Below are 20,596 nucleotides of genomic sequence, written 5' to 3' on the forward strand. Positions count from 1 at the left end.
AGCCTTCGATAAAATCCCACACAGGAGGCTAGTTTGCAAAATCAAGGAGTTTGGTATTGGGGGTAGGGTGCTGTCATGGATAGATAATTGGTTGAGAAATAGGAAACAAAGGGTTAGGATAAATGGGTCAGGAAATTGCAAGGGGACTTGGTCAGTTTAGGGGAATGGGCGGAAAGATGGCAGATGAAGTTTATTGTGAGTAAATGCAAGGTTGTCCATTTTGGAGGCAGAAACAAGAAAGCAGAATATTATTTAAATGATGTTAAGCTGGGGAGGGGGTAATGCAAAGGGATCTGGGTGTACTTGTTCACCAGTCATTGAAAACTAGCAGAAAGGTTCAGCAAGCGGTGAAGAAGGCGAATGGTATGTTGGCTTTCATAAAGAGGGGATTGGAGTATAGGAGTAGCAAAGCCCTCCTGCAGTTGTACAGGGCCCTGGTGAGACCTCACCTGGAGTATTGTGTCCAGTTCTGGTCCCCATATTTAAGAAAGGACATACTTGCTGTAGAGGAAGTGCAGCACAGATTTACAAGGTTAGTTCCCAGGATGGCAGGAATGTCATTCGCGGATAGGTTAGAAAGACTTGGATTATATGCGATGGAGTTAGAAGGATGAGGGGAGACATGATTGAGGTATTTAGGATTATCAAGAAGCTTGACAGGGTGAAATCAGAGCACATGTTCCCAATGATGGGTGAGACTAGGACTAGAGGGCGTAGTTTAAGAATACAGGGAAGGCCATTTAAGACAGAAATTAGGAGAACATTTTTAACCCAGAGAGTTGTGGGTCCGTGGAATACATTGCCACAGAGGGTAGTGGATAGATTTAAGAGAGGCTCTTGTGGGCAGGGGAGTTAAGGGTTATGGAGATAAGACTGGGATTGGTTATGGGGATAAGACTGGGATTGGTTCAGCCATGATCCGATAAATGGCGGTGCTGGCTTGAAGGGCCCAATTGGCCTACTCCAGCACCTATTGTCTATTGTCATTCACAATTTCACAGATATTTTCACACCAACTAAAATTCTACCAATGCTAAAGGTTCCTTCTAACAAGCACCTTTTTCTTTTTTCAAAGAAAATCTAAAAATTATAAATTCTGGAAATCTGAATTATAATTTTACAACTTGTCTAATTTCTCCTGTCATCACAAGATTCACTGCTGGTAATTAAACAGTTATGTTTTTCTTTTGCTTTTTAATCTGAATTGCCTTCAGCCCTGGACAAAATGGTAAAATTTCAGAATCAACAACTTCCAGTTTATTACATCATCAGGTTCTCTATTCAAACATTTGTTTCTAGATCTTTCCATCACTCGCTTATATATTTTTTTTTTAATCAATCGTCTTATTGTAACCTTCATTCACTTTCTTTGAGATTGCTGTCTAATTCTTTTCTTTTAGAATTCTCGGATATAATTTAAAATTTAAATTTAGACAAGCGACACAGTAACGGGCCCTCCCAGCCCACGAGCCCAGACCACCACCATTGTATATGTTTCAGTAAGATCCACTCTCATTCTTCTGAATTCTTGCAAGTCTAGCCCCAGGCAACTCAATCACCTCACAGGCTAAACCCCTCATCTCTGGAATCAAAGACTTCATTTTGAGGCCCATTAGAGATCCTAGTATGGTATTAAGATGATATTTAAATCCCCCAAGCTTTTCTCCATTGTTAATGGGATTTTTTTATAATATTTCCTATAATGTTCTGCAAAGCCAAATGTGTTTAACCTCTTTACCGTTTCCTTGTTCCCCATTAACTTTTCCAAGATTCATTTAAGTACTCTATGTTCACTCAGACCATTCTCCTTTTAGAATAACCCTTTCTACTACATTCCTCACAAGCTTCTCATTATAGTTTATTATTGTCCTCCGTTTCAGGATTCTGAATGTATCCCGGTCTTCAGATGTTTCACTAACTTTTCCTTGCCAGGCCTTCTTCAGTTTATTACCCTCCTTAACATTGTTGGTTCGCTATGTTCCATGTATCACCTCTTCATCATCTGTAGTCCTCGCTGGGATTTATTGTAATGTGTCTGTGATGCATCAGCCCAACATAATCAATTTACACCTAAATCATGGGATTCAGATCAGAGATGAGTGAAGTGCATATTGGTATCTTTGAGTGCCCTTCAACACAGCAACGAAACAGAAAGCTATGAAGAACTCCACAGCTTCTTCCCCTCTGCCATCAGATTCATCAATGAATAATGAACCACAAACATTGCTTTATTTTGACTTTTTCTTGCACTATTTTTATTTATTTTAATAAAATAAATGGTTTAACTATTGTTGCCATTGTGATGCTGCTACAAAACAAAACTATTTCATGCCATAAAAACTGTCCATGATAATCAATGACCAATTTGGAAGAGGGGACCAAGTGTGGCGTTTATAATGACACTAAATTAAGTGCAAAAGCAAATTGTGCAGAGCTGAAAAAAATCAAAGCACTAAATAGTTCGTGGGCAATGGTCGTGCAGATGGACTACAATATTGGTAAATCTGAGCTTATCTACTTTTGAATGAAAAATAGTTGATCAGATTGTTATTTAAATGGTGAAAGATTGCAGCAGGTATTGAAGAATGACTTGGGAGTGTTTGAACATGAATCACAAAAGGATGATCTGTGGGTGCAGCAGGTAATTCAGAAGGCTTTGTTGCCACAGTCATTGAATTGAAGATCAGAGAGGTTTTGCTGTGACTGTAAATGATAATAGTGGGGTGACAGCTGGAGCACTGTGTGCAGATCTGGTTGCCTTACTTGAAAGGAGGCCCATTGGTCTTGGAGGCAGTGCGGAGAAGATTCACCAGGTTGATTCCAGAGATGAGGGGCTTAGCCTGTGAGGTGATTGAGTCGCCTGGGGCTAGACTTGCAAGAATTCAGAAGAATGAGAGTGGATCTTTCTGAAACATATACAATTATAAAAGCTAAGATAGAGGCGAGAAAGTTGTTTCCACTGTAGCAAGAACTCGGGAACATAGCCTCAATATTCAGGGGAATAGATCTGGGATGAAGATGAGGAGGAACTGCTTTTACCAGAGTTGTGAATGTATGGAATTCTCTAGCCAAGGAAGTAGTAGAGGCTACCTCATTAAATATTTTTCAAACAAAGTTAGATATTTGCATAGTAGAGGAATTGAAGGTTATGGAGGAAAGGCAAGTAGGTAAAGCTGAGTCCATGGCTAGATCACCATGATCTCATTGGGCCAGATGGTCTACTCCTCTTCCCATTTGTTATTTTCTCGTATTCCAGCATCTGAAATCTATTACATTTTCTTTCAAAATGCTAAATATAGTAACATCTCTGTTATCCAGAATTCAAGAAGGTCACAGAAATTAAATACCTAAACGTTAAAAAGTATAAAAGTTTAAAACTGACCTCTCTTTGCGGTCAGTTCGCCAATCCATGCAGCACACAATCTCAAGCAACTGTCAAATTCGCTTATCTGGCATCTACCAAACCCCATTGGTGCTGGATAGCAGAGGTTTTACTGTATATAGTTAAAGGCAGTGGTTCTCAACCCTTTTCTTCCACTCACATACCACTTTATAAGTATTCCCTATGCCATAGGTACTCTGTGATTAGTAAGGGATTGGTTAAGATGGTATGTGGGTGGAAAGAAAAAGTTTGAAAACCACTGGTTTAATTGTATCTAATTGACTTGATATGTGTACGGTTTCAGAACTCCAAAGGAAATGGGCCAATGACAATTTTTCTCAAGCAAAATATTTCAGTAACAATTGGGTCTAGAGCAGAGATTCTCAACCTCACGTACCACCTTAAGCAATCCCTTACTAATCACAGAGCACCAATGGCATAGGGATTACTTAAACTGGAATGTGAGTGGAAAGAAAAAGGTTGAGAACTACTGGTTTAAGATAAGAATCCATAGCATAATATAATTTTTCAGAATATTCAAACATTCTGACATATGACATTTATTTACAGAATTGCAAGAATAGCTTGAAACTGCTATATCCAATCCAACTTTCAATCCACCTATTTACACATCTCATTGATCGTGTGCCAGCTCTTCCATGTGGCATCTTCAAATACTGGTAGCAGAGGACCAAAGACTCAGGATTAAAGGAGAGAATCGATTTTAAATGAAAACTTTTATTATTGGAATCAAATTCCATGACTATGTAAAAAGGAAGTGGATGCCTTCTTGAGAATGAGGTAATCGGATTCATTTCAGGAAACGAAGAAATAAAGGAAAAAACATGTTTTTACTTCAGTCTTACTGGAGGATATTCAAAATTTTCCTAAGTCTATAATAATATTCAATAATTGCCGTCACAAGAAACAAAATACGAATGAGATTCATGGGACCAATGTGAGACAAGATGGCAAAATCAAATGATCTGCATTCTTGGGTTATAAAGGAATTGGGTGCAGGGATAAAGGACCCACTGGTTGAAATTCCATAAGGATGGAATGGATTGGCCAATTCCAAAAGGATCCTTGAAGATTATAAAACAATGGAAAACATTGTAATCCATTAGAACACTGATATTCATTCCACTTGGAGGATCATTGATTGAATATATCCAGATTGATCCAGATACAATCAAACCACCATGGTTCACGATTTCTTTCAATGTGCTTCCACTTATTGATTGTATAGGGACTATTTAATTAATACTATTTTTGCCTCTGTTTCTGACCACAGGATTGAATCATGAATGAAATTAATGAAATGGACATTCATGAGAATATCTTGGACTAAGCATTGCTTCGCTATCTTTCACTTGTTTAAAATAGCATTTGGTAATCAATGTTTATACAAGTGATGCCAAGGTCAAGAATTCTATTTGTAAAGTTAACATGTTCGAGTTTTTTGCTTTCCAATTGTGACGGAGTATACAGATATGTTTTTGGGAGATAAATTTGGAAAGGTTTGTTGGAGTAGATTACATCTTATTTAAAATACTGGAGCTCTGCCTCATGATAAACATGTCAGGGACACAGCCTTTACAAGAGCTTTGGAGAGTGCCCAAGAGACTTCACTAATAGATTGTTGTTTGCAAAAAGGCAACAGATGAAAGAGCTTATCGGAGCTGCTTCTCTCTGGAGTTGTTCTATGGGGGTCATGTGGTTTGGCAAGCAGAGAGAGTCAAACAGTTTTTTTTCATGAGTGTGTGAGAGAGAGAAAAAGAAAGAGGCACAGAGATCACTTCTACAGTGTTACAGCCAGCAACAGTATCTGGGACTGGAACAGGACAAGCTGTCAAGCTTGTGGAAAACACCATTTGGAAGATTGCCTGGTCAAAGCCCTCGTGGTTCATGCAAGAGGGGAGGACTGGCTGTCTAATGTTTCACTTGGAATAAGGGAAACAAAAAGGAACTCTGTGGTGACCTGAAAGAGGTTATCATCTGGAGAATCCTGAAGGGGTAAGTTTCGTCAGCAAGACACTGAAGTGGCTGATGACCTGCTCATTAGAGTTTTGTAGGAGTAGCTATGGAGGTTGTTGAAGCGCGAGTTGTCATCTCCCAAAATTCTACCCATTTCATAATATTTTGCACAGACTATTACTGGAGGGTGCTGAAAATTCTGGTGGAATAGAGATCTTGGGTTATATGTCAAGTTTCTTAAAGGAAGAAGGATATGTACAAAGTAGTTAATCATACTCATAATCAACCCCCCCCCCCTTCCATATTTTGACCCACAAATAGTCTGTTTTCCATATGACCTGTGTAAAAGTTGACCTCCCTATTTTTGGACCCCTGCCCATCCAAGCTCCCAATGCCCTGGCCACCCATGCACCACAGTTCTTGATACCCCAATCACAGGTCCTCACTCCAGTCACCCGCTCACCAGAGCTCCTGATCGTGGATCCTCACTCCATCTGCCTGACCACCAGATCTCCTGAGGTTCCCAACGCCCCGAATGTTTTTTCTCACTTTGTCTGCTCCTGTTGCTCTGATGGTGGATCTTCACCCCAGCCACCCAGCCATTCAAACCTCAAAGGCAGACTCCCCACCTGGTTCATGCCATGCGAGCTCCCAACGCCTCGATCGACACAGGTACTTACCGCAGTCAAAAGCATGACCTGTGTAAAAGTCAACTTCCCCCAAAATTTGATATGAAAAATTGGTAGAGAAAACTTAACTATTACATGAATATACAAAGAATGTGAGATACTTTCCTAAAATGGATGAGGCTGGAATATGTTTATGCAAGGATCATACATTACTTTTGATAGAATGATCAACATATTCCAGAAAACACAAGGGAACAGAAATTCAGAGAATGGTGCCAGGGCTGGAAAATTTTAACTTCTGCCTGTTGGTGTATAAGGTGTCTGGGTGTATACAACAACCCCCAGAATTTCCACTAAAAATATAGGTTTGGAGTGATACTCACTCTATAAGACTACTTCAAGTCTGGTACTTACCGCTGAGAGCATACAACCCCAATAGTCCTTTACCAACCATCCCACTGACCAGTGGAGTGATGATATTAAGCACACTACTAAACAACACAGTCTTGGTTATTTAAAATATAGCAAATTCATTTCAAGTAGTGGCAAAAGTACTGTCGATTACCTACCATAATATGCATCAAACATTCCCAACTGGTGTAACATCACTTTGGCATTGGCAATGCCGACTGTTAGCTTCGTTTGCTGTACTGAATTGTTAAGGTATATTAGACAGGTTGATATTACATTTTTATTGTTTTAAGATTAATCCATCTTCCCAAATGTAAGTTTCAGTTGAAAAATATTCAGTGGAAGGACTGTCGGATTTGAGAATATTTTATGCTGTTCTCCATTGTCATTGGGGATGACACTAAACTACAGGATAAAATGGTTCCGATTCTATACAGAGTTTAAGATGCCTAGATTTGGGGAAACATTTTTAAGGTTCAAATTCCATCTTATACACCAACATATATGGTATGTTGAAAGAAATGTATGCGACAGTGGAAGAAAAGGAATTGAGAGTACAGCATGAATCAGGGTCATAGATTTATAATAATTTGTAGGAAGAATTGAAGAGAGATGAAGACAAATCCTGAAGGGGATCTCGCTGCCTGTGAGGAGTGTAGAGGAATAAGTCATCAAAACAGTTCAAAGAGCTTTTTCTTTAATAATTTTTCACACTGTGAACCATATCAACCAAAATATATACAAACATTTCTCATTAAATATACACAGTGGGATTTTCTCTCTTTTTTCCCCCTACCCTCCCTCCCCTCTTCCCATCCCCCTCCAAAACCAATAAATATTCAAATTATACAATACAATAAAACCATTAAACAATGTCTTCACACATTGAAAAATAAACATGAAAAATGTGTCATCTAATTTTACACACTGGATCAAGTCGTTTTGTCTTATAATTTTAGGGGGTAGAGGTCCAAGGAAAGCCCTCTCTGTTATGTTCAATGTACAGTTTCCAAATTTGTTCAAATAATGTGACTTTATTTTTTTAATTGTTATTTTTTCCAATGGAATGCATTTATTCATTTCCATGTACCATTGCTGTACTCTCAGGATCTCTTCCATTTTCCAAGTTGACATCATACATTTTTTTGCTACTGCTAAAGCTATCATAAATTTTTTTTGCACTTTATCCAATTCCTTACTTATGTTACTTAGAAGAAAGATCTCTGGATTTTTTTGGTATGGTTTTTTTGTGATTTTGTTTAATATCTGATTTAGATCTTCCCAAAACATTTTCACTTTCGTACATGCCCAAATTGCATATACTATTGTTCCCATTTCCTTCTTACGGCGAAAACATCTATTTGATAATGTTGGATCCCATTCTTTTAACATTTGAGGTGTGATATAACCTGTGTAACCAATTATATTGTATCATGTGTAACCTTGTGTTTATTGTATTCTTCATAGTTCCAGAACATAACATTTCCCATGCTTCATTTTTTATTGCTAAGGCAAACAATGAGGGGGATAATGGACATCCCTGTCTAGTTGACCTACTTAATTTAAATTGGCTCGATACATATCCATTTACTGTTACCTTTGCCAATGATCCATTATATAATGCTTTAATCCAATTAATATATTTTTCTAGTAGATTGAACCTCTGCAATACTTTAAATAAATAGTTCCATTCTACTCTGTCAAAGGCTTTTTCTATGTCTAAAGAAACAGACACTGTTGGCTTCTTATTTCCTTGAACTGCTTGAATTAGATTAATAAGTTTACAGACATTATCCGCTGTTCTTAATAAATCCAGTTTGATCTTGTTTTACTATTTTTGGTACACAATCAGTCAATCTGTATGATAATAATTTCGCTATTATCTTATAATCTGAGTTAAGTAGAGATATTGGTCTATATGATGCTGGTGTTAATGGATCTTTCCCCGTCTTTGGTATTACTGTAATTATTGCTATCTTACATGAATCTGGCAAGTTTTGTGTTTCTTCTATCTGGTTCATTACTTCCAGGAGAGGAGGAATTAATAACTCTTTAAATGTTTTATAGAATTCTATTGGGAATCCATCCTCTCCTGGCATTTTATTGTTCAGCAACTTTTTTAATATATCCTGTACTTCCTCTATTTCAAATGGTTTTATCAGTTTGTTCCTCTTCTTGCAATTTCAGCAGTTCAATTTTAGCTAAAAACTCTTCTATTTTATCATCTTTCCCCTCATTCTCAGTTTGGTATAATTGTTCATAAAATTCCTTAAAGTTCTCATTAATCACTATTGGGTTATATGTAATTTGTTTGTCCTTTTTCCTTGATGCCAATACAGTTCTTTTAGCTTGTTCTGTTTTAATTTGCCAGGCTAATATTTTATGTTTTTTTTCTCCCAGTTCATAATACTTTTGCTTTATTTTCATTATGTTCTTCTCCACCTTGTTCGTTTGTAATGTTTCATTTTTTTTTTGTCCGCCAATTCTCTCCTTTTCGTTATATCATCCATTTTTACTAGTTTCTTTTCTGTACTTACTATCTTCCTTTCCAACTGCTCTATTTCCTGATTGTAGTCCTTTGTCATCTTAGTTACATAACTTATCATCTGCCCTCTAATGAAGGCTTTCATTGCGTCCCATAATATAAATTTGTCTTTGACTGATTCCGTGTTTATTTAAAGTATGTTTTAATTTGGCATTCAATAGACTCTCTAAATTCTTGCCTTTTAAGTAGCATGGAGTTTAACCTCCACCTTTATGTTCTTGGTGGGATGTTCTCCAGTTCTATTGCTAATAACAGGGGTGAATGATGAGATAGTAATCTAGCTTTATACTTAGTTTTCCAAACTCTCCCTTGAATATGGGCTGAAAACAAAAACATATCAATCCTTGAGTATGTTTTCTGCCTACTCAAATAATATGAATATTTCTTCTCTCTTGGGTACTGCCTCCTCCATATATCCAAAAGTTTCATTACCTGCATTGATTTAACCATAAATTTGGCCACTTTATTCTTTTTGCTTGTCTTTTGTCCAGTTTTATCCAACATTGAATCCAAATTAAGGTTAAAATCCCCTCTTATCAATATATTTCCTTGTGTATCTACAATCTTCAAAAAAATATCCTGCATAAACTTTTGATCCTCCTCATTAGGTGCATATATATTGAGCAAATTCCAAAATTCTGAGTATATCTGACACTTTATCATTACATACCTCCCTGCTGGATCTATTATTTCCTCCTCTATTTTGATTGGTACATTTTTATTAATTAATATAGCTACACCTCTAGCTTTTGAATTATATGATGCTGCCGCTACGTGTCCTACCCAGACTCTTTATGTTCCATTTCAGTTAGATGTGTTTCCTGCACAAATGCTCTATCTATTTTTTTCTTTTTTCAGTAAATTTAATAGCCTCTTCCTTTTAATTTGGTTATGTATTCCATTAATGTTTATAGTTCAACGTGGCCATCTCATATCCTGTTTACACCACCATCCCCCTTTTCCCCATTTTCATATCTCAGTTTTCCCTTTTTAAACTCAATGTATGACAACACATTTAAAACATAAAATACTCCCAACAGCTCCCACATCCAATGTTACCTTAATCCAAAATTGCCCCCCCCCCCCCACTCTCTGAGTTGCCCTTTATCCCTTGCCGGGCAACCACAATCCCCTTTCCATTTGGATTGCGATCCTGTTCGCAAGTGTCAACTGATTTCGCAGTGACGGTTATTCTCTCCCCCCACCAAACCCCCCCCAGAAAACTTTTTTTTTTACACATATAACATAGCTCTCCCTTTTTTCCCCCTTAACTTCCTTTCTCTTTTCCCTCTTTAGTTCTTTACATATACATTGTTTTTACATCTTTATATATACTTTATCACCATTCTTCATTCTTATTACATCTCTTCATCTCTCCTGTCTTGCAAACATTCTGCGAATTCTTGTGCTTCCTCTGGATCCGAAAACAGTCTGTTTTGCTCCCCGGGGATAAATATTTTAAGCACAGCTGGATGTCTTAACATGAATTTATAACCTTAAAAGGAGTCCTATGTTTTTCCATAGGATCGATTTTGCTGTATTAAACTCCTTCCTCTTCTTTAAGAGTTCAAAACTTATGTCTGGGTAAAAAAATATTTTTGACCCTTGTATTCCAATGGTTTATTATCTTCTCTAATTTTATTTCTTGCCCGCTCCCGTATATTTTCTCTTGTTGTATATCTCAAAAATTTTACTAAGATGGATCTTGGTTTTTGATGTATCTGTGGTTTCGGAGCTAATGCTCTGTGTGCCCTTTCTATTTTCATTCCTTCCTGCATTTCTGTTGTTCCCAGGACCTTCGGGATCCATCCTTTTTATAAATTCCTTCATATCTGTGCCTTCAACTTCCTTCAAGCGCACTATTTTTATGTTGTTTCACCTACTATCAATTTTCTGAGCTAACAACTCTTGTCTTTAATTTTTTTGTCAATTTTCCTCTTAAGTCGTTTACTTTCATTTCTACAGCCGTTTCTCGTTCTTCCACATTTTCTACTCTTTTTCCCTATTTCTGTCATGACTAGTTCTACATCTTTGCATTTTATCTTCTGTTCTTTTCATTTTTCTTTTAATTGCACTAAATTCTAATGACAACCATTCTTTTAATGCTCTCATTTGTTCTTCAAAAATAGCTTTATCTATATTTTGTCCATCTGTTTTACTATCTATTTCTCTGTGAAGATCTTGGTCTTCTTCCTCCTCTTCTTCTGTGTCTGTACCTGTGTTTGTGTCTTCTTCTCTTTGTATCTGTGACTCTTCTGATTTTCCTGATGAGTTGCTTGTATCACTTTGTCGGGCCTCTTCTTGCTGGGCCTCTTGCTGTGGTCCTCTCTTTCTGAGCTGTTAATCTGTCGGGCCTCCTGCTGCTGCACCTCTTGCCGTTCACCCCGTTGACTTTTTCTCACCTTTTACTTCACTACCTTTCCTGCCGCCTTCCTCATCTTCCAGCTGAGAGCCCTGGTGTCGAGCATCCCTCAGCTGGCTGTGCTAAAGTTGCCCACTCCTTGGCTGAGCCTCCCTCCTGTCAGAGTTTTCTTTTACCTTAGATTGTGCATTGCTCATGCCTGATTCCGGTTCGTGACACAAACCTCAGAGATCGGGCATTCTTCGCCACCATGGCTCCGTTCCTTCGTGCAGGTAAGGCCTTCTTCTTTCTTTTCCAGTGACTTTTTTCCCCCGTTGTTTTTACTTTTTCCTTCTTAGGTGCCATCTTCTTCATCTTCTCTGCAACTTTATCTTTTATTTCTTGTATTTTATATTTGTTGAAGTTTGTCTTTTCTTGACTATTTTTCCTTTTTTCTGGAGAGGGCTGGTTTTACCCTACTTCATGATGTAACTCCCCCAGTTCAAAGAGCTTAAAGGTGGGATTAGATTAAATACCATTTTGTTCAATTAGTACAGAAATGATGGGCCAAATGGCCACCTCCTCTTGTGTCAGAAATGTTCAATGGTGTTTTACATTGTCTTTTCACAGGCAAACTGAATCCTCCCCATCCTCTCATTAATTAACATTACCAATGGTATCTTAGATTCAACCAGCCACATGAAGATACCTCCACTGCATTCAGTGGCTCCTCTTCCAAAAAAATACTTCATGAAGCAGAGATTTATTTTTAGTCCTTAACTATTGGGAGCTCCCGTTTTAGTAAAATGGGATTATCACTGTAAGGGATAGCATAGATAGGAGGAGCTGAATAGTCACAGTTAACTTTTAAAATTTCACACAAGCACAGCTCAAGTCACAGCCCAGTGACAATTTGATACATTGGAAGAATGAGGGAAAGTTTGTCACAGTCTGTTCAGATTCAATACATTTGCAAAGACATTGTGATTTTGCAAAGGGAGAACCTTTCTGGCTGCTGAAGAGAAAACAGCCATTCTGTGGAATTCAGAGCAAAGCTGGCTCTGTAAATGTCTGGGCCTTATCGGTGGATTGACCCGTACCAGGAGGGTCATTTGGGAAGCAAAGTGCTTCATTTTTTTGACTTGGAGGTCACTTGGAGAGACTGATTCATTTTAAGCGTGACTAGCAGTGAAGTTACTTGGAGAGACTGGTGGCAGGTTCTTTGAAGTTTCATGGAAGCCACCCAGTTTGAGTCTTGCCTACAAAAGGACCAGAAGTATTGTGACCACAGGTGATGTGGATGGACATTTCTTTAAAGGCAATGCAAGAAGAATTCATGAGTCTGTAGCTGCCACAACTCCAATCTTCCCATCAGAGGCAGATGAACTTAAGGAGGAGTGAAGCTGACAGGGAATGTGGAAAAAATAAGTCCAATAATATTAGGAGTGTTTGTTCCTTTGGTTGTCATTCAGGTTTTTTGTGGTGGAAATATAAAGGTAAAGTTTAATTTACAGTGCATTTATTATCGACAGTTTTTAAATACATCTCAAGGGATATTTTTTCACCCATATTAGAAATTATCTTCAGTTTTTTACAATGATATTTATAATTATCTAACTATTGTGAAACCATTTAACTTTGGCATTTTTATTCTCTGTACTGAATGATCTAAAATTGCCAGTTCTGCTTCTTTCATCTTTAGGATTTGAGACTGAGGGGAGTCCTTCTTAATCTCAGAGTTATGTTTCACTTAAAACTGACTGAAACACATTCACATCACTGTTAAGTCAGATTATTTTCACTTCCAGCATCTAGCTCTGGCTTGGATCAGCTTATCCTTTGCTGAGATTGTCTTTGCTATTTCTTCACTTCTCTATTCTACTGATCGGCTCCTGTTACGTCCACTTCAACCTTAAAATCATATTGTTTTCAAATCCTATCCTGACCTCTTCCAATCCCATCCCCATCCCATCAATCTTGTGCTCCCCTGCAGGGCTACAGGTCTCCAATGTCCTGGTTCCTGATCTCCCCTGAACTTACTCTCCACCAGTCCTCTAAATCATGGAACACCAACCCTGAATCTGTAATTGAGTACTCTAATAGGTGATCCAACTAATCTATGGTCAAATTTGTCAGTATTTTTGGAACATTCCTGTTAGGCACTTTGGGACATCACTCCTAAATAGGCCTTTGAGTTTCAATGGAGAAAACTACTCCAAGTTCAAAAGGATTGGGGCAGAGGGGGAAATGGTGTGCACAAGCCCCAGTTCTTGTAGCAGGTAGCATATGGAGAGAATCTGTGAAGGTAAACTCCCTGCCAATGTTAACAGCAAAATCTCATGAACCGGGAAGTTCCAAGAGTTTTTTGAGAGCTTAACAGATGCACCATCTGGAATCCACATCAGGAAAACTATGAAAGCAGCATCTGGAAGTTAGTGGAAGGGAGTGGTGGCCAGAGACAGTCAAGCAGATACAGATATGGTCACGATCTATTGTTCATAGAGAGTGTGGACGAAGTTTTAATTGGTGACTGGAGGAGGCGGGTGTGATGGGAACGCAGGTGCATTTGGGCTCAGGATCATGTAGATATGATCAAGGAACAATGAGGATCAGAGGAGTGCAGGGATAATTAGGTGATTGGGCTATGCAGATCCCATTTGGTGCTGAGGACTGCAGACACATGTGGGATCAAAGGCTTCTGATGTGATTATGGATCTGGGGATGTCAATGTGATTGACCACATTACATGTGTGAATGGAGATTGGTGGCCAGAGACAGTCCCAGGGATCTGGGCTAATGTTCTGAACAGGATTGGGGATTGCAAATGCATGCGAGAAGCCTTTGGGATTGGAAACAGCATTTCCAATTTATAGGTATGGTAGATGTACTCGTGGATAGTACCTGGGAAGTAACTAGCTAGAATTCCAAGAATTGTATTGGGGTTCTCTCTTTATTGTGGAGAAATCCTTATTTACTGACCTAATTGTGGTTCTGAAGGGTTTAATGTAAATCTTCCATTGCCCGTTCAGGCCTCTTGGTCCTGCTGCTGTGGTTCTGCTATTAGACTGAAGACATTGTGGAAATCCCTCTGAGATTATCTATGCCCAAATCTTAACAGTATCAGAACACGTTTTTTGATTTTTAAAGTGTGTCTCATCTGGCTGTGATGGGATCTTCAGTCGGGAACAGTCCAGCTTCAGGCTGACCCATCATTTTTGCGTTACACAGCTTTTCCACGCATCACTTTTGCTAGATTTAAGTGTGTATTACACTGATTAATTTCATAATAAATACAGCATTGCCAGGGGTAGCCAACCTTTTAATTTAGGCATGCAGCACGGTAACAGGCCATTTCAGCTCACGAGTCCGTGCGACCCAATTAATCTACACCTCCAGTACAGTCTCGTGGGCCGAATTGGCCTGTTACCGTGCTGTTTCTCTAAATTAAAAATTAAAAGATTGGACACCCCTGCAATGTAACCTATGGCTAAATCAATTTCCCAGTATTTAGTCTGTTAACCTGTATAGATGTATGGACTGGCCAGTCCGAACCTCCCTGGCCTTCCCTCACCCCTTGGCTCCTCCTGGATATCCCAATTAATGCTGGTGTGCCTGGACCTGCCCCCTCTTGCTCCTGTAGCTTGAACCTGGCCAAGTCCTGTATCAGTAATGCTGAGGATTTTGGAAAAGCTGTTTAATCCTTCCATCATGTCAACATGATTATTGTGTGCACCATACAACCTACTTAAAGTTTTTGTCTTTGACAGGTTCAAGCAACAGTTTCAAAGTCCATAAATTTCACCATTATTTAAAGGTCATGTTTCAACTTGTAATTTCTGCTGAATCAAATTTAAAAATATAATGCAAGCAATTTGCAGTTTAATTCAAATAACTTAGTGTTCTTTATAACTTGAAATAATGCATACTTTCATCAGTTTATAAAGAGTAATATTTGATTTTATCCTTTTTCAGTCTGCATGCTGTTTGAATCTCAAGCAACTTCATATCATAGTCACTTTGGATGAATTACACACAACTACCTCGCATTAAATTCCAAAATAATTGTGAATCTTTGAGTCACATTCTTTTTGCAGGCAGTGGAGCAAAACCACCTGCATTCCTTCAGATCAATAAATGTTAAAATATTTTGCATCTTTGTGCAGAACAATTCACATTAGCAGAGAAAAAGTGGATTGAAAATGACGACAACTAGATCGAGATTTTCAAAAAAACTGCAGCTGTAGTCAGTGCAGAACATCGTAGAGGAAAGTATCCTGTTTCATTCCTTCTCATCTGAAGGAGAAAGACAGAGAGTTTTCCAGCAAATGGATATGCAGGAGAAAGAAGATAGAGAGTGCCGTCCCCAAGGGAACCAGAGAGTTCTTCAGCATTACTGCTGATGGATGAGTGTCAGTGCAGAGCATCATAAATATCTTGATGTGTTCATTCTGATGAACTGAGTATCTCTGCTAAATGGATTTCTGTGATCAAAAAGTGATTTTTCCAGTCTTACAAATTTAATAATTTGTTTTCCTCTGTAGTGATGCAGTAGAGCTAGGTATGACAGAAGTGATTCTGCTGTTCATGGATCTCCCAAACCAAATGGACTGATTGAGTGCAAGGTAGTGAGTAAATTCAAGCAACCTTTCAAATATTTCGAGTCTGTTTCTCTTTTCCTTATCTGGATTGCCCGGGGAGGGGCACACCGAGGCATTGGATATTTAATAGGGATGTTGGGGGTTGGAGGAATCACAGGCAGAGGCAAGGAAAGAGTGGAATATCAGAACATTTATTATGTCCAAACAATTGTTACTTTGGTGGTGTTCCTAAGGATCATAGGAACAGTCGAGCAGATTTTATTTTCGGGAAAATCTAAATGAAATGCTGCAAAAGTGTAACTAAAATTCTAGCACAGGTAGTCCCTGACTTAGGACCGTAATTGGGACTGAAGGATTGGTTGTAACTCAGATTAGACACGAGTCTGATTCACAAGGTCTTAAAGTAAACAAGTGAACCTTTTCCTCGATCTCTTTGCAGACCTATCAGTGAGAGATATGTTTTTCCTTTTGCTTGCCATGTTTCTAGCGCACCTACACAATGGCGACTGCGCACACGGCCCTCTATGGTGCTATGTTGCGCATGTGCAGATGCGTATTTTTTTAATAATGCAGTCGTACGAACGGGTGGACATCACTTGCATACTTCAGAACTTGAGAAATACCTGTAATGCAGAAGTATTTGAAAAAGCACCATTTTCTGCTTTAAAAGAAAATCTAAAAAAGAACAAATACTAGGAAGCCATTGTCTTCAAATTTCTCCCATGCTTTCATTGGCATTGGATCATCCAATATCTGACTCTCTGTGGTTGTATCAAATCACTATCAGCCACCTTTCTAAAGCTATTGGAGAGTACTCTGTGATAAGCTGCTGGAGTACTGCAGCCCATTGTCATACCAGATTCGACCAGGGGCAAAAGGTATTCTTGGGCCACCAATGTGAATCACCTAGCAAGTATCAGAAAACATCTGAACTCAATTCACTGACTTCAGCAGAGGGACTTCAAATTAGAAGCTAAAAGCTGATTCTCCCTGGTGAATTATACTGAGCAATTCATATTTTCTCAGTAATTAATTCCCTTCACTCTGTCACGACTCCAAAATGCAATGACATAGAAAAATGACAACCAGAAAATGGTTTTCATGGTTTTTTTTTAATTGGTCAGGGGGTTCCAGCTGCTGAGAAACTAATTGCACAGGGTTGTAAACAGGATGTTAAGTCTGTGAAAAACAGGCTAATGGCAGTGATATCTGCTTTAAATCTCTCCCTTTAATCATATGGCATCCAAAAGTTTATAATATCTCATGGACTGTATGGTATGTAACATTGCATGCATTTCTTTACACGGCATTTGGAGAGGTAGCTCCCTTGTGCACACACTGAAATCTGAAGAGCAGGTGCAAATTGAAAATAAGGTAGCCTCGACTGGGTTATATCTACAAAATGGACAGAGACAGAGTCTGGACAGAAATTCATGTGTTTGTGTAACAATCCTGTTTTGCCTGCTTTTAGTTTGAGTAACTTGTTTCAGGCAGCTTGACTGTTACAACTGTGGCGGCCAGCATTATGATTACTGGTATTTCCTTCTTGTTTTCCGGCATCACCAATTTCTAGACCGATTTGCAGATAGTTGATATCTGGTCACTTCCTTAGTTCCTAGATTTACAGGTGTGTCTGCTGCAGTCCTTTGGTGCAGCCCCAGGTTGTGACGTTCATTTGGAAGAGATCACAACCAATCCGGATCTGATCTTCCAGAAGTTGGTAAGCATTCCACTTGATATTTCATTGACTGCCTCTAAGCTGTTAAAAGTGATCTCATTTAGAACTAGCTGCATTCAACCTACCTGACCAAAATGGGGCTGGGTCTGGGAATACGAGGCACAAACCTTCTCGGTCCCTTTGTCACAGTTCTACCTTGACCAATGCACAAACAAGCTGAATCAACTTCAGACATGGTAAATCTTCACACTTCTGCTGTTCAATGAGCTCATCATCCAGTGCAGGCTTTGTGTTTATTTAACATTCCAGATCATTTTAAATCTACATTGTGATTTTACAAATGGAAAATGGAGTGATTTTATACCTGGAACACATGACAGCATAACTGGGCTTTATTTTGGGGAGCAAATCTACAGATCATAATTAGCAATGATAATAGAGAGCCTTTTCCATAGAAATAAAGCAATTGCTTAAACACTTTGGAGTAAGATGAGTAGAAGAGGCTAAAGTGAGGCAAGTGCAGGCAGAAGCATGAAAGATGTCCCTTAATGTTGGCCTGTGAATTACACGGGAGACATCAGGTGAAGAAGGAGCAGCTACGAGTGGACTGTGCTGTGGAAGTCCAGCATGTTTAGCAGTGAACTGACCCTTGGGATTCATCTCTGCTGAACAGCCTGGTCTGCACCGCAGCGTAAATCCAAGGTCAGAGGGAGAGCCTCATTCATGCTTTGCTAAATCCCCTTTCTTCAGGATGAGTTGCCGTTGCCAGGGTGCCAGTTTTGACTCGTCGTAACCGAGAGTGCGCAGCTTCTCAGACTGCTCCTTCTGCCTCTCCTCCTCGACCTTCTTCTGCTGCTCCTCCTCTTTCCTAAATCACAGGTCAATCCGTATTACAATGATACAAACAATTGTGTCCAAGGAAGAGGCAGATAGAATTACAACATTTAAAATGCAGCAGATCCAATTGCAATGCACAATGTTGAAAAGGCATTTGGACAAGTACTTAGACAGGAAAGGAGTAGAGGGTTATGGGCAAATGAGATGAGTGTAGACAGGTCTCATGGCCAGTTTGGACATTTCTGTGCTGTATGATTTCCCCGCTTAGGGGGATCTTCTTCACTCAGAGAGTAGTGGAGTGTGGAACAAGCCACCAGCTGAAGTGGTGAATGCGGGCTCAATTTTAACATTTAGGAAGCATTTGGACAGGTACATGGATGGAAGGGGTATGGAAGGCTATGGTTTTGGTGCAGGTCAGTGGAACGAGGCAAAAAAAAATGATTCAGCACAGATGGGAACAGCCGAGGTGGCCGTTTTTGTGCTGTAATATTCTATGGTTGTACGAAACAGATCTGCATTCCTTTTATTTATTCCTTTTCTCTCAGCTCAGTACCATCACCTTTGATCTTCTCGTCTCCTCCCTCAGAAGATGTACGGTTTAACACTTTGCCAAAGATAGAAGTTCTCTGGAGCCCCATTCAAGTTTCATGTAAAGGTTTAGCAAATTAGTAAATAGCAGCCTAGATTTGAATTGAAATAGACAAATGACTGGACCTCTACTTCGCATCACTCTTCCTTGTTTGAGGTTCCTCTGACATCACATCGTATTTTGATGGATGCAAGCTCTCAGAGTAATAAAATTTCCCTAATTCTATCCTGGTATCCTGTTTCTATCCAATCAACTCCACTCAATTAACCTTCCATCTACCTGCACCAGGGACACTTAACCTGTTAAGCAGAACATCTTAGAGCACCCAGAAGAAACCATTGTGACCACATGAATTGTGGTGCGATCATCGTATCATAGTTTCCAAGCATCGTAGTTGGGTCTATTAAAGAGCACATGAAAGTGATTTATTGCTGAGATTAGTCAGAAACCAATCACAATATGAAGTGAAATACAAAAGTCTGCAGACGTGGTGATTGTGGTAAAAACACAATGCTTGAAAAACTCAACAGGTCACACAATGTACTTGGTAATAGCAAACACAAAAATTCATAACCAACATTTGGGCTCGAGTCTTTTATTCTATCTGGACACTCTCCAACCAGATGGGATTAACATGGACTTCTCTGGTTTCTGCTAGACCCCTCACTGTTCTCTCTATCTCTCCCCATCCCTCTTTCTCCTTTCCACCAACTCTCCACTTGTTCCTTCTCCATTCAGAGAGCTATTCCCCCCCCCCCCCTTATCTACCTATGCTCTTGCTTCTCTCCTCCCCCCTCCCCAACACTATTTAGGCACCCGTCTACATTTTACTCATGCTCAGGCCCAAAGCTTTGGTTATGTATCTTTGCTATGTAAAGAATGCTGTTTTACCTGCTGAGTTTATCCAGAATTATGTTTTTACACCTCATCTCAAAATCAATGAGGGCCCCTTCCACCCCACACACAGCATCTTTCAGCTGCTCTCTATGGGAAGGAGATACAGGAGTGTCCGAGCCAGCACCACCAGGCTGAGGAACAGCTTTTTCCTATGGGCAGTGAGAATGGTGAGCGACCAAAGGAATTTCTTATGCTAACCATCTTTGACTCTCATATTTACAAAACTTTATTTATTAATTTCCATATATGAATACTTGTCCTGCATGTGTATTATTTGTCTGTATGTGTGTAATGTCTGGTTGTGTGTCTGCGTGTTTTGCACCGAGGACTGGAGAATCGTGTTTTGTCAGGTTGTACTTGTGCAATCAGATGACAATAAACTTGACTATGTCGTGGTTATTGTATCATGTGACAGTTAGCATGGTGGACTGTGAACTACATGAACCTGTCCTACATTCAATGGAAACACTGCAACCTCCATCCTAGCCCATTCCACTTCATTCCAAGTTTTTGACCACATACTAACTTTTGGCCATAAAACACAAATGTCTGCTCCCACTGTGGTTGAAGTAAAAATACAAAGCAGGAGAAATTCAGCAGGTTAAACAGCGTCCTTTATAATAACCAACGTTTCGGGCTTGAGCCCTTCATCTAACCTTTGGCTGATTTTTCTCCCAATCCACTTCTCACAATTATACACATTCATACAGAG

The 20,596-nt window shown here is 39.2% G+C and overlaps 2 protein-coding genes across 9 annotated transcripts in view; one reads left to right on the plus strand and one right to left on the minus strand.

Annotated features, from left to right (window-relative positions):
- The window catches only part of LOC138754343 (tumor necrosis factor receptor superfamily member 5-like), a 63,013-nt gene extending 58,108 nt beyond the window's left edge, over positions 1-4,905 (plus strand). For 5 of the 7 annotated variants that reach the window (XM_069918497.1, XM_069918501.1, XM_069918494.1 and 2 more), the window contains one exon: positions 3,953-4,905. The gene's annotated coding sequence lies outside the window, so the exon portion shown is untranslated. The remainder of the gene's footprint in view (positions 1-3,952) is intronic. The other 2 variants (XR_011351675.1, XR_011351676.1) reach the window with 1 other exon arrangement.
- A 12,935-nt stretch (positions 4,906-17,840) lies between these two features.
- espn (espin) overlaps positions 17,841-20,596 on the minus strand; it is a 116,022-nt gene continuing 113,266 nt past the window's right edge. For both annotated transcript variants that reach the window (XM_069918503.1, XM_069918502.1), the window contains one exon: positions 17,841-18,429. In XM_069918503.1, coding sequence (XP_069774604.1) covers positions 18,279-18,429 — 151 coding nt within the window. In that variant the 3' untranslated portion in view covers positions 17,841-18,278. The remainder of the gene's footprint in view (positions 18,430-20,596) is intronic.

The sequence above is a fragment of the Narcine bancroftii genome, chromosome 2 (assembly GCF_036971445.1).
Source record: "Narcine bancroftii isolate sNarBan1 chromosome 2, sNarBan1.hap1, whole genome shotgun sequence".
Lineage (NCBI taxonomy): Eukaryota > Metazoa > Chordata > Chondrichthyes > Torpediniformes > Narcinidae > Narcine > Narcine bancroftii.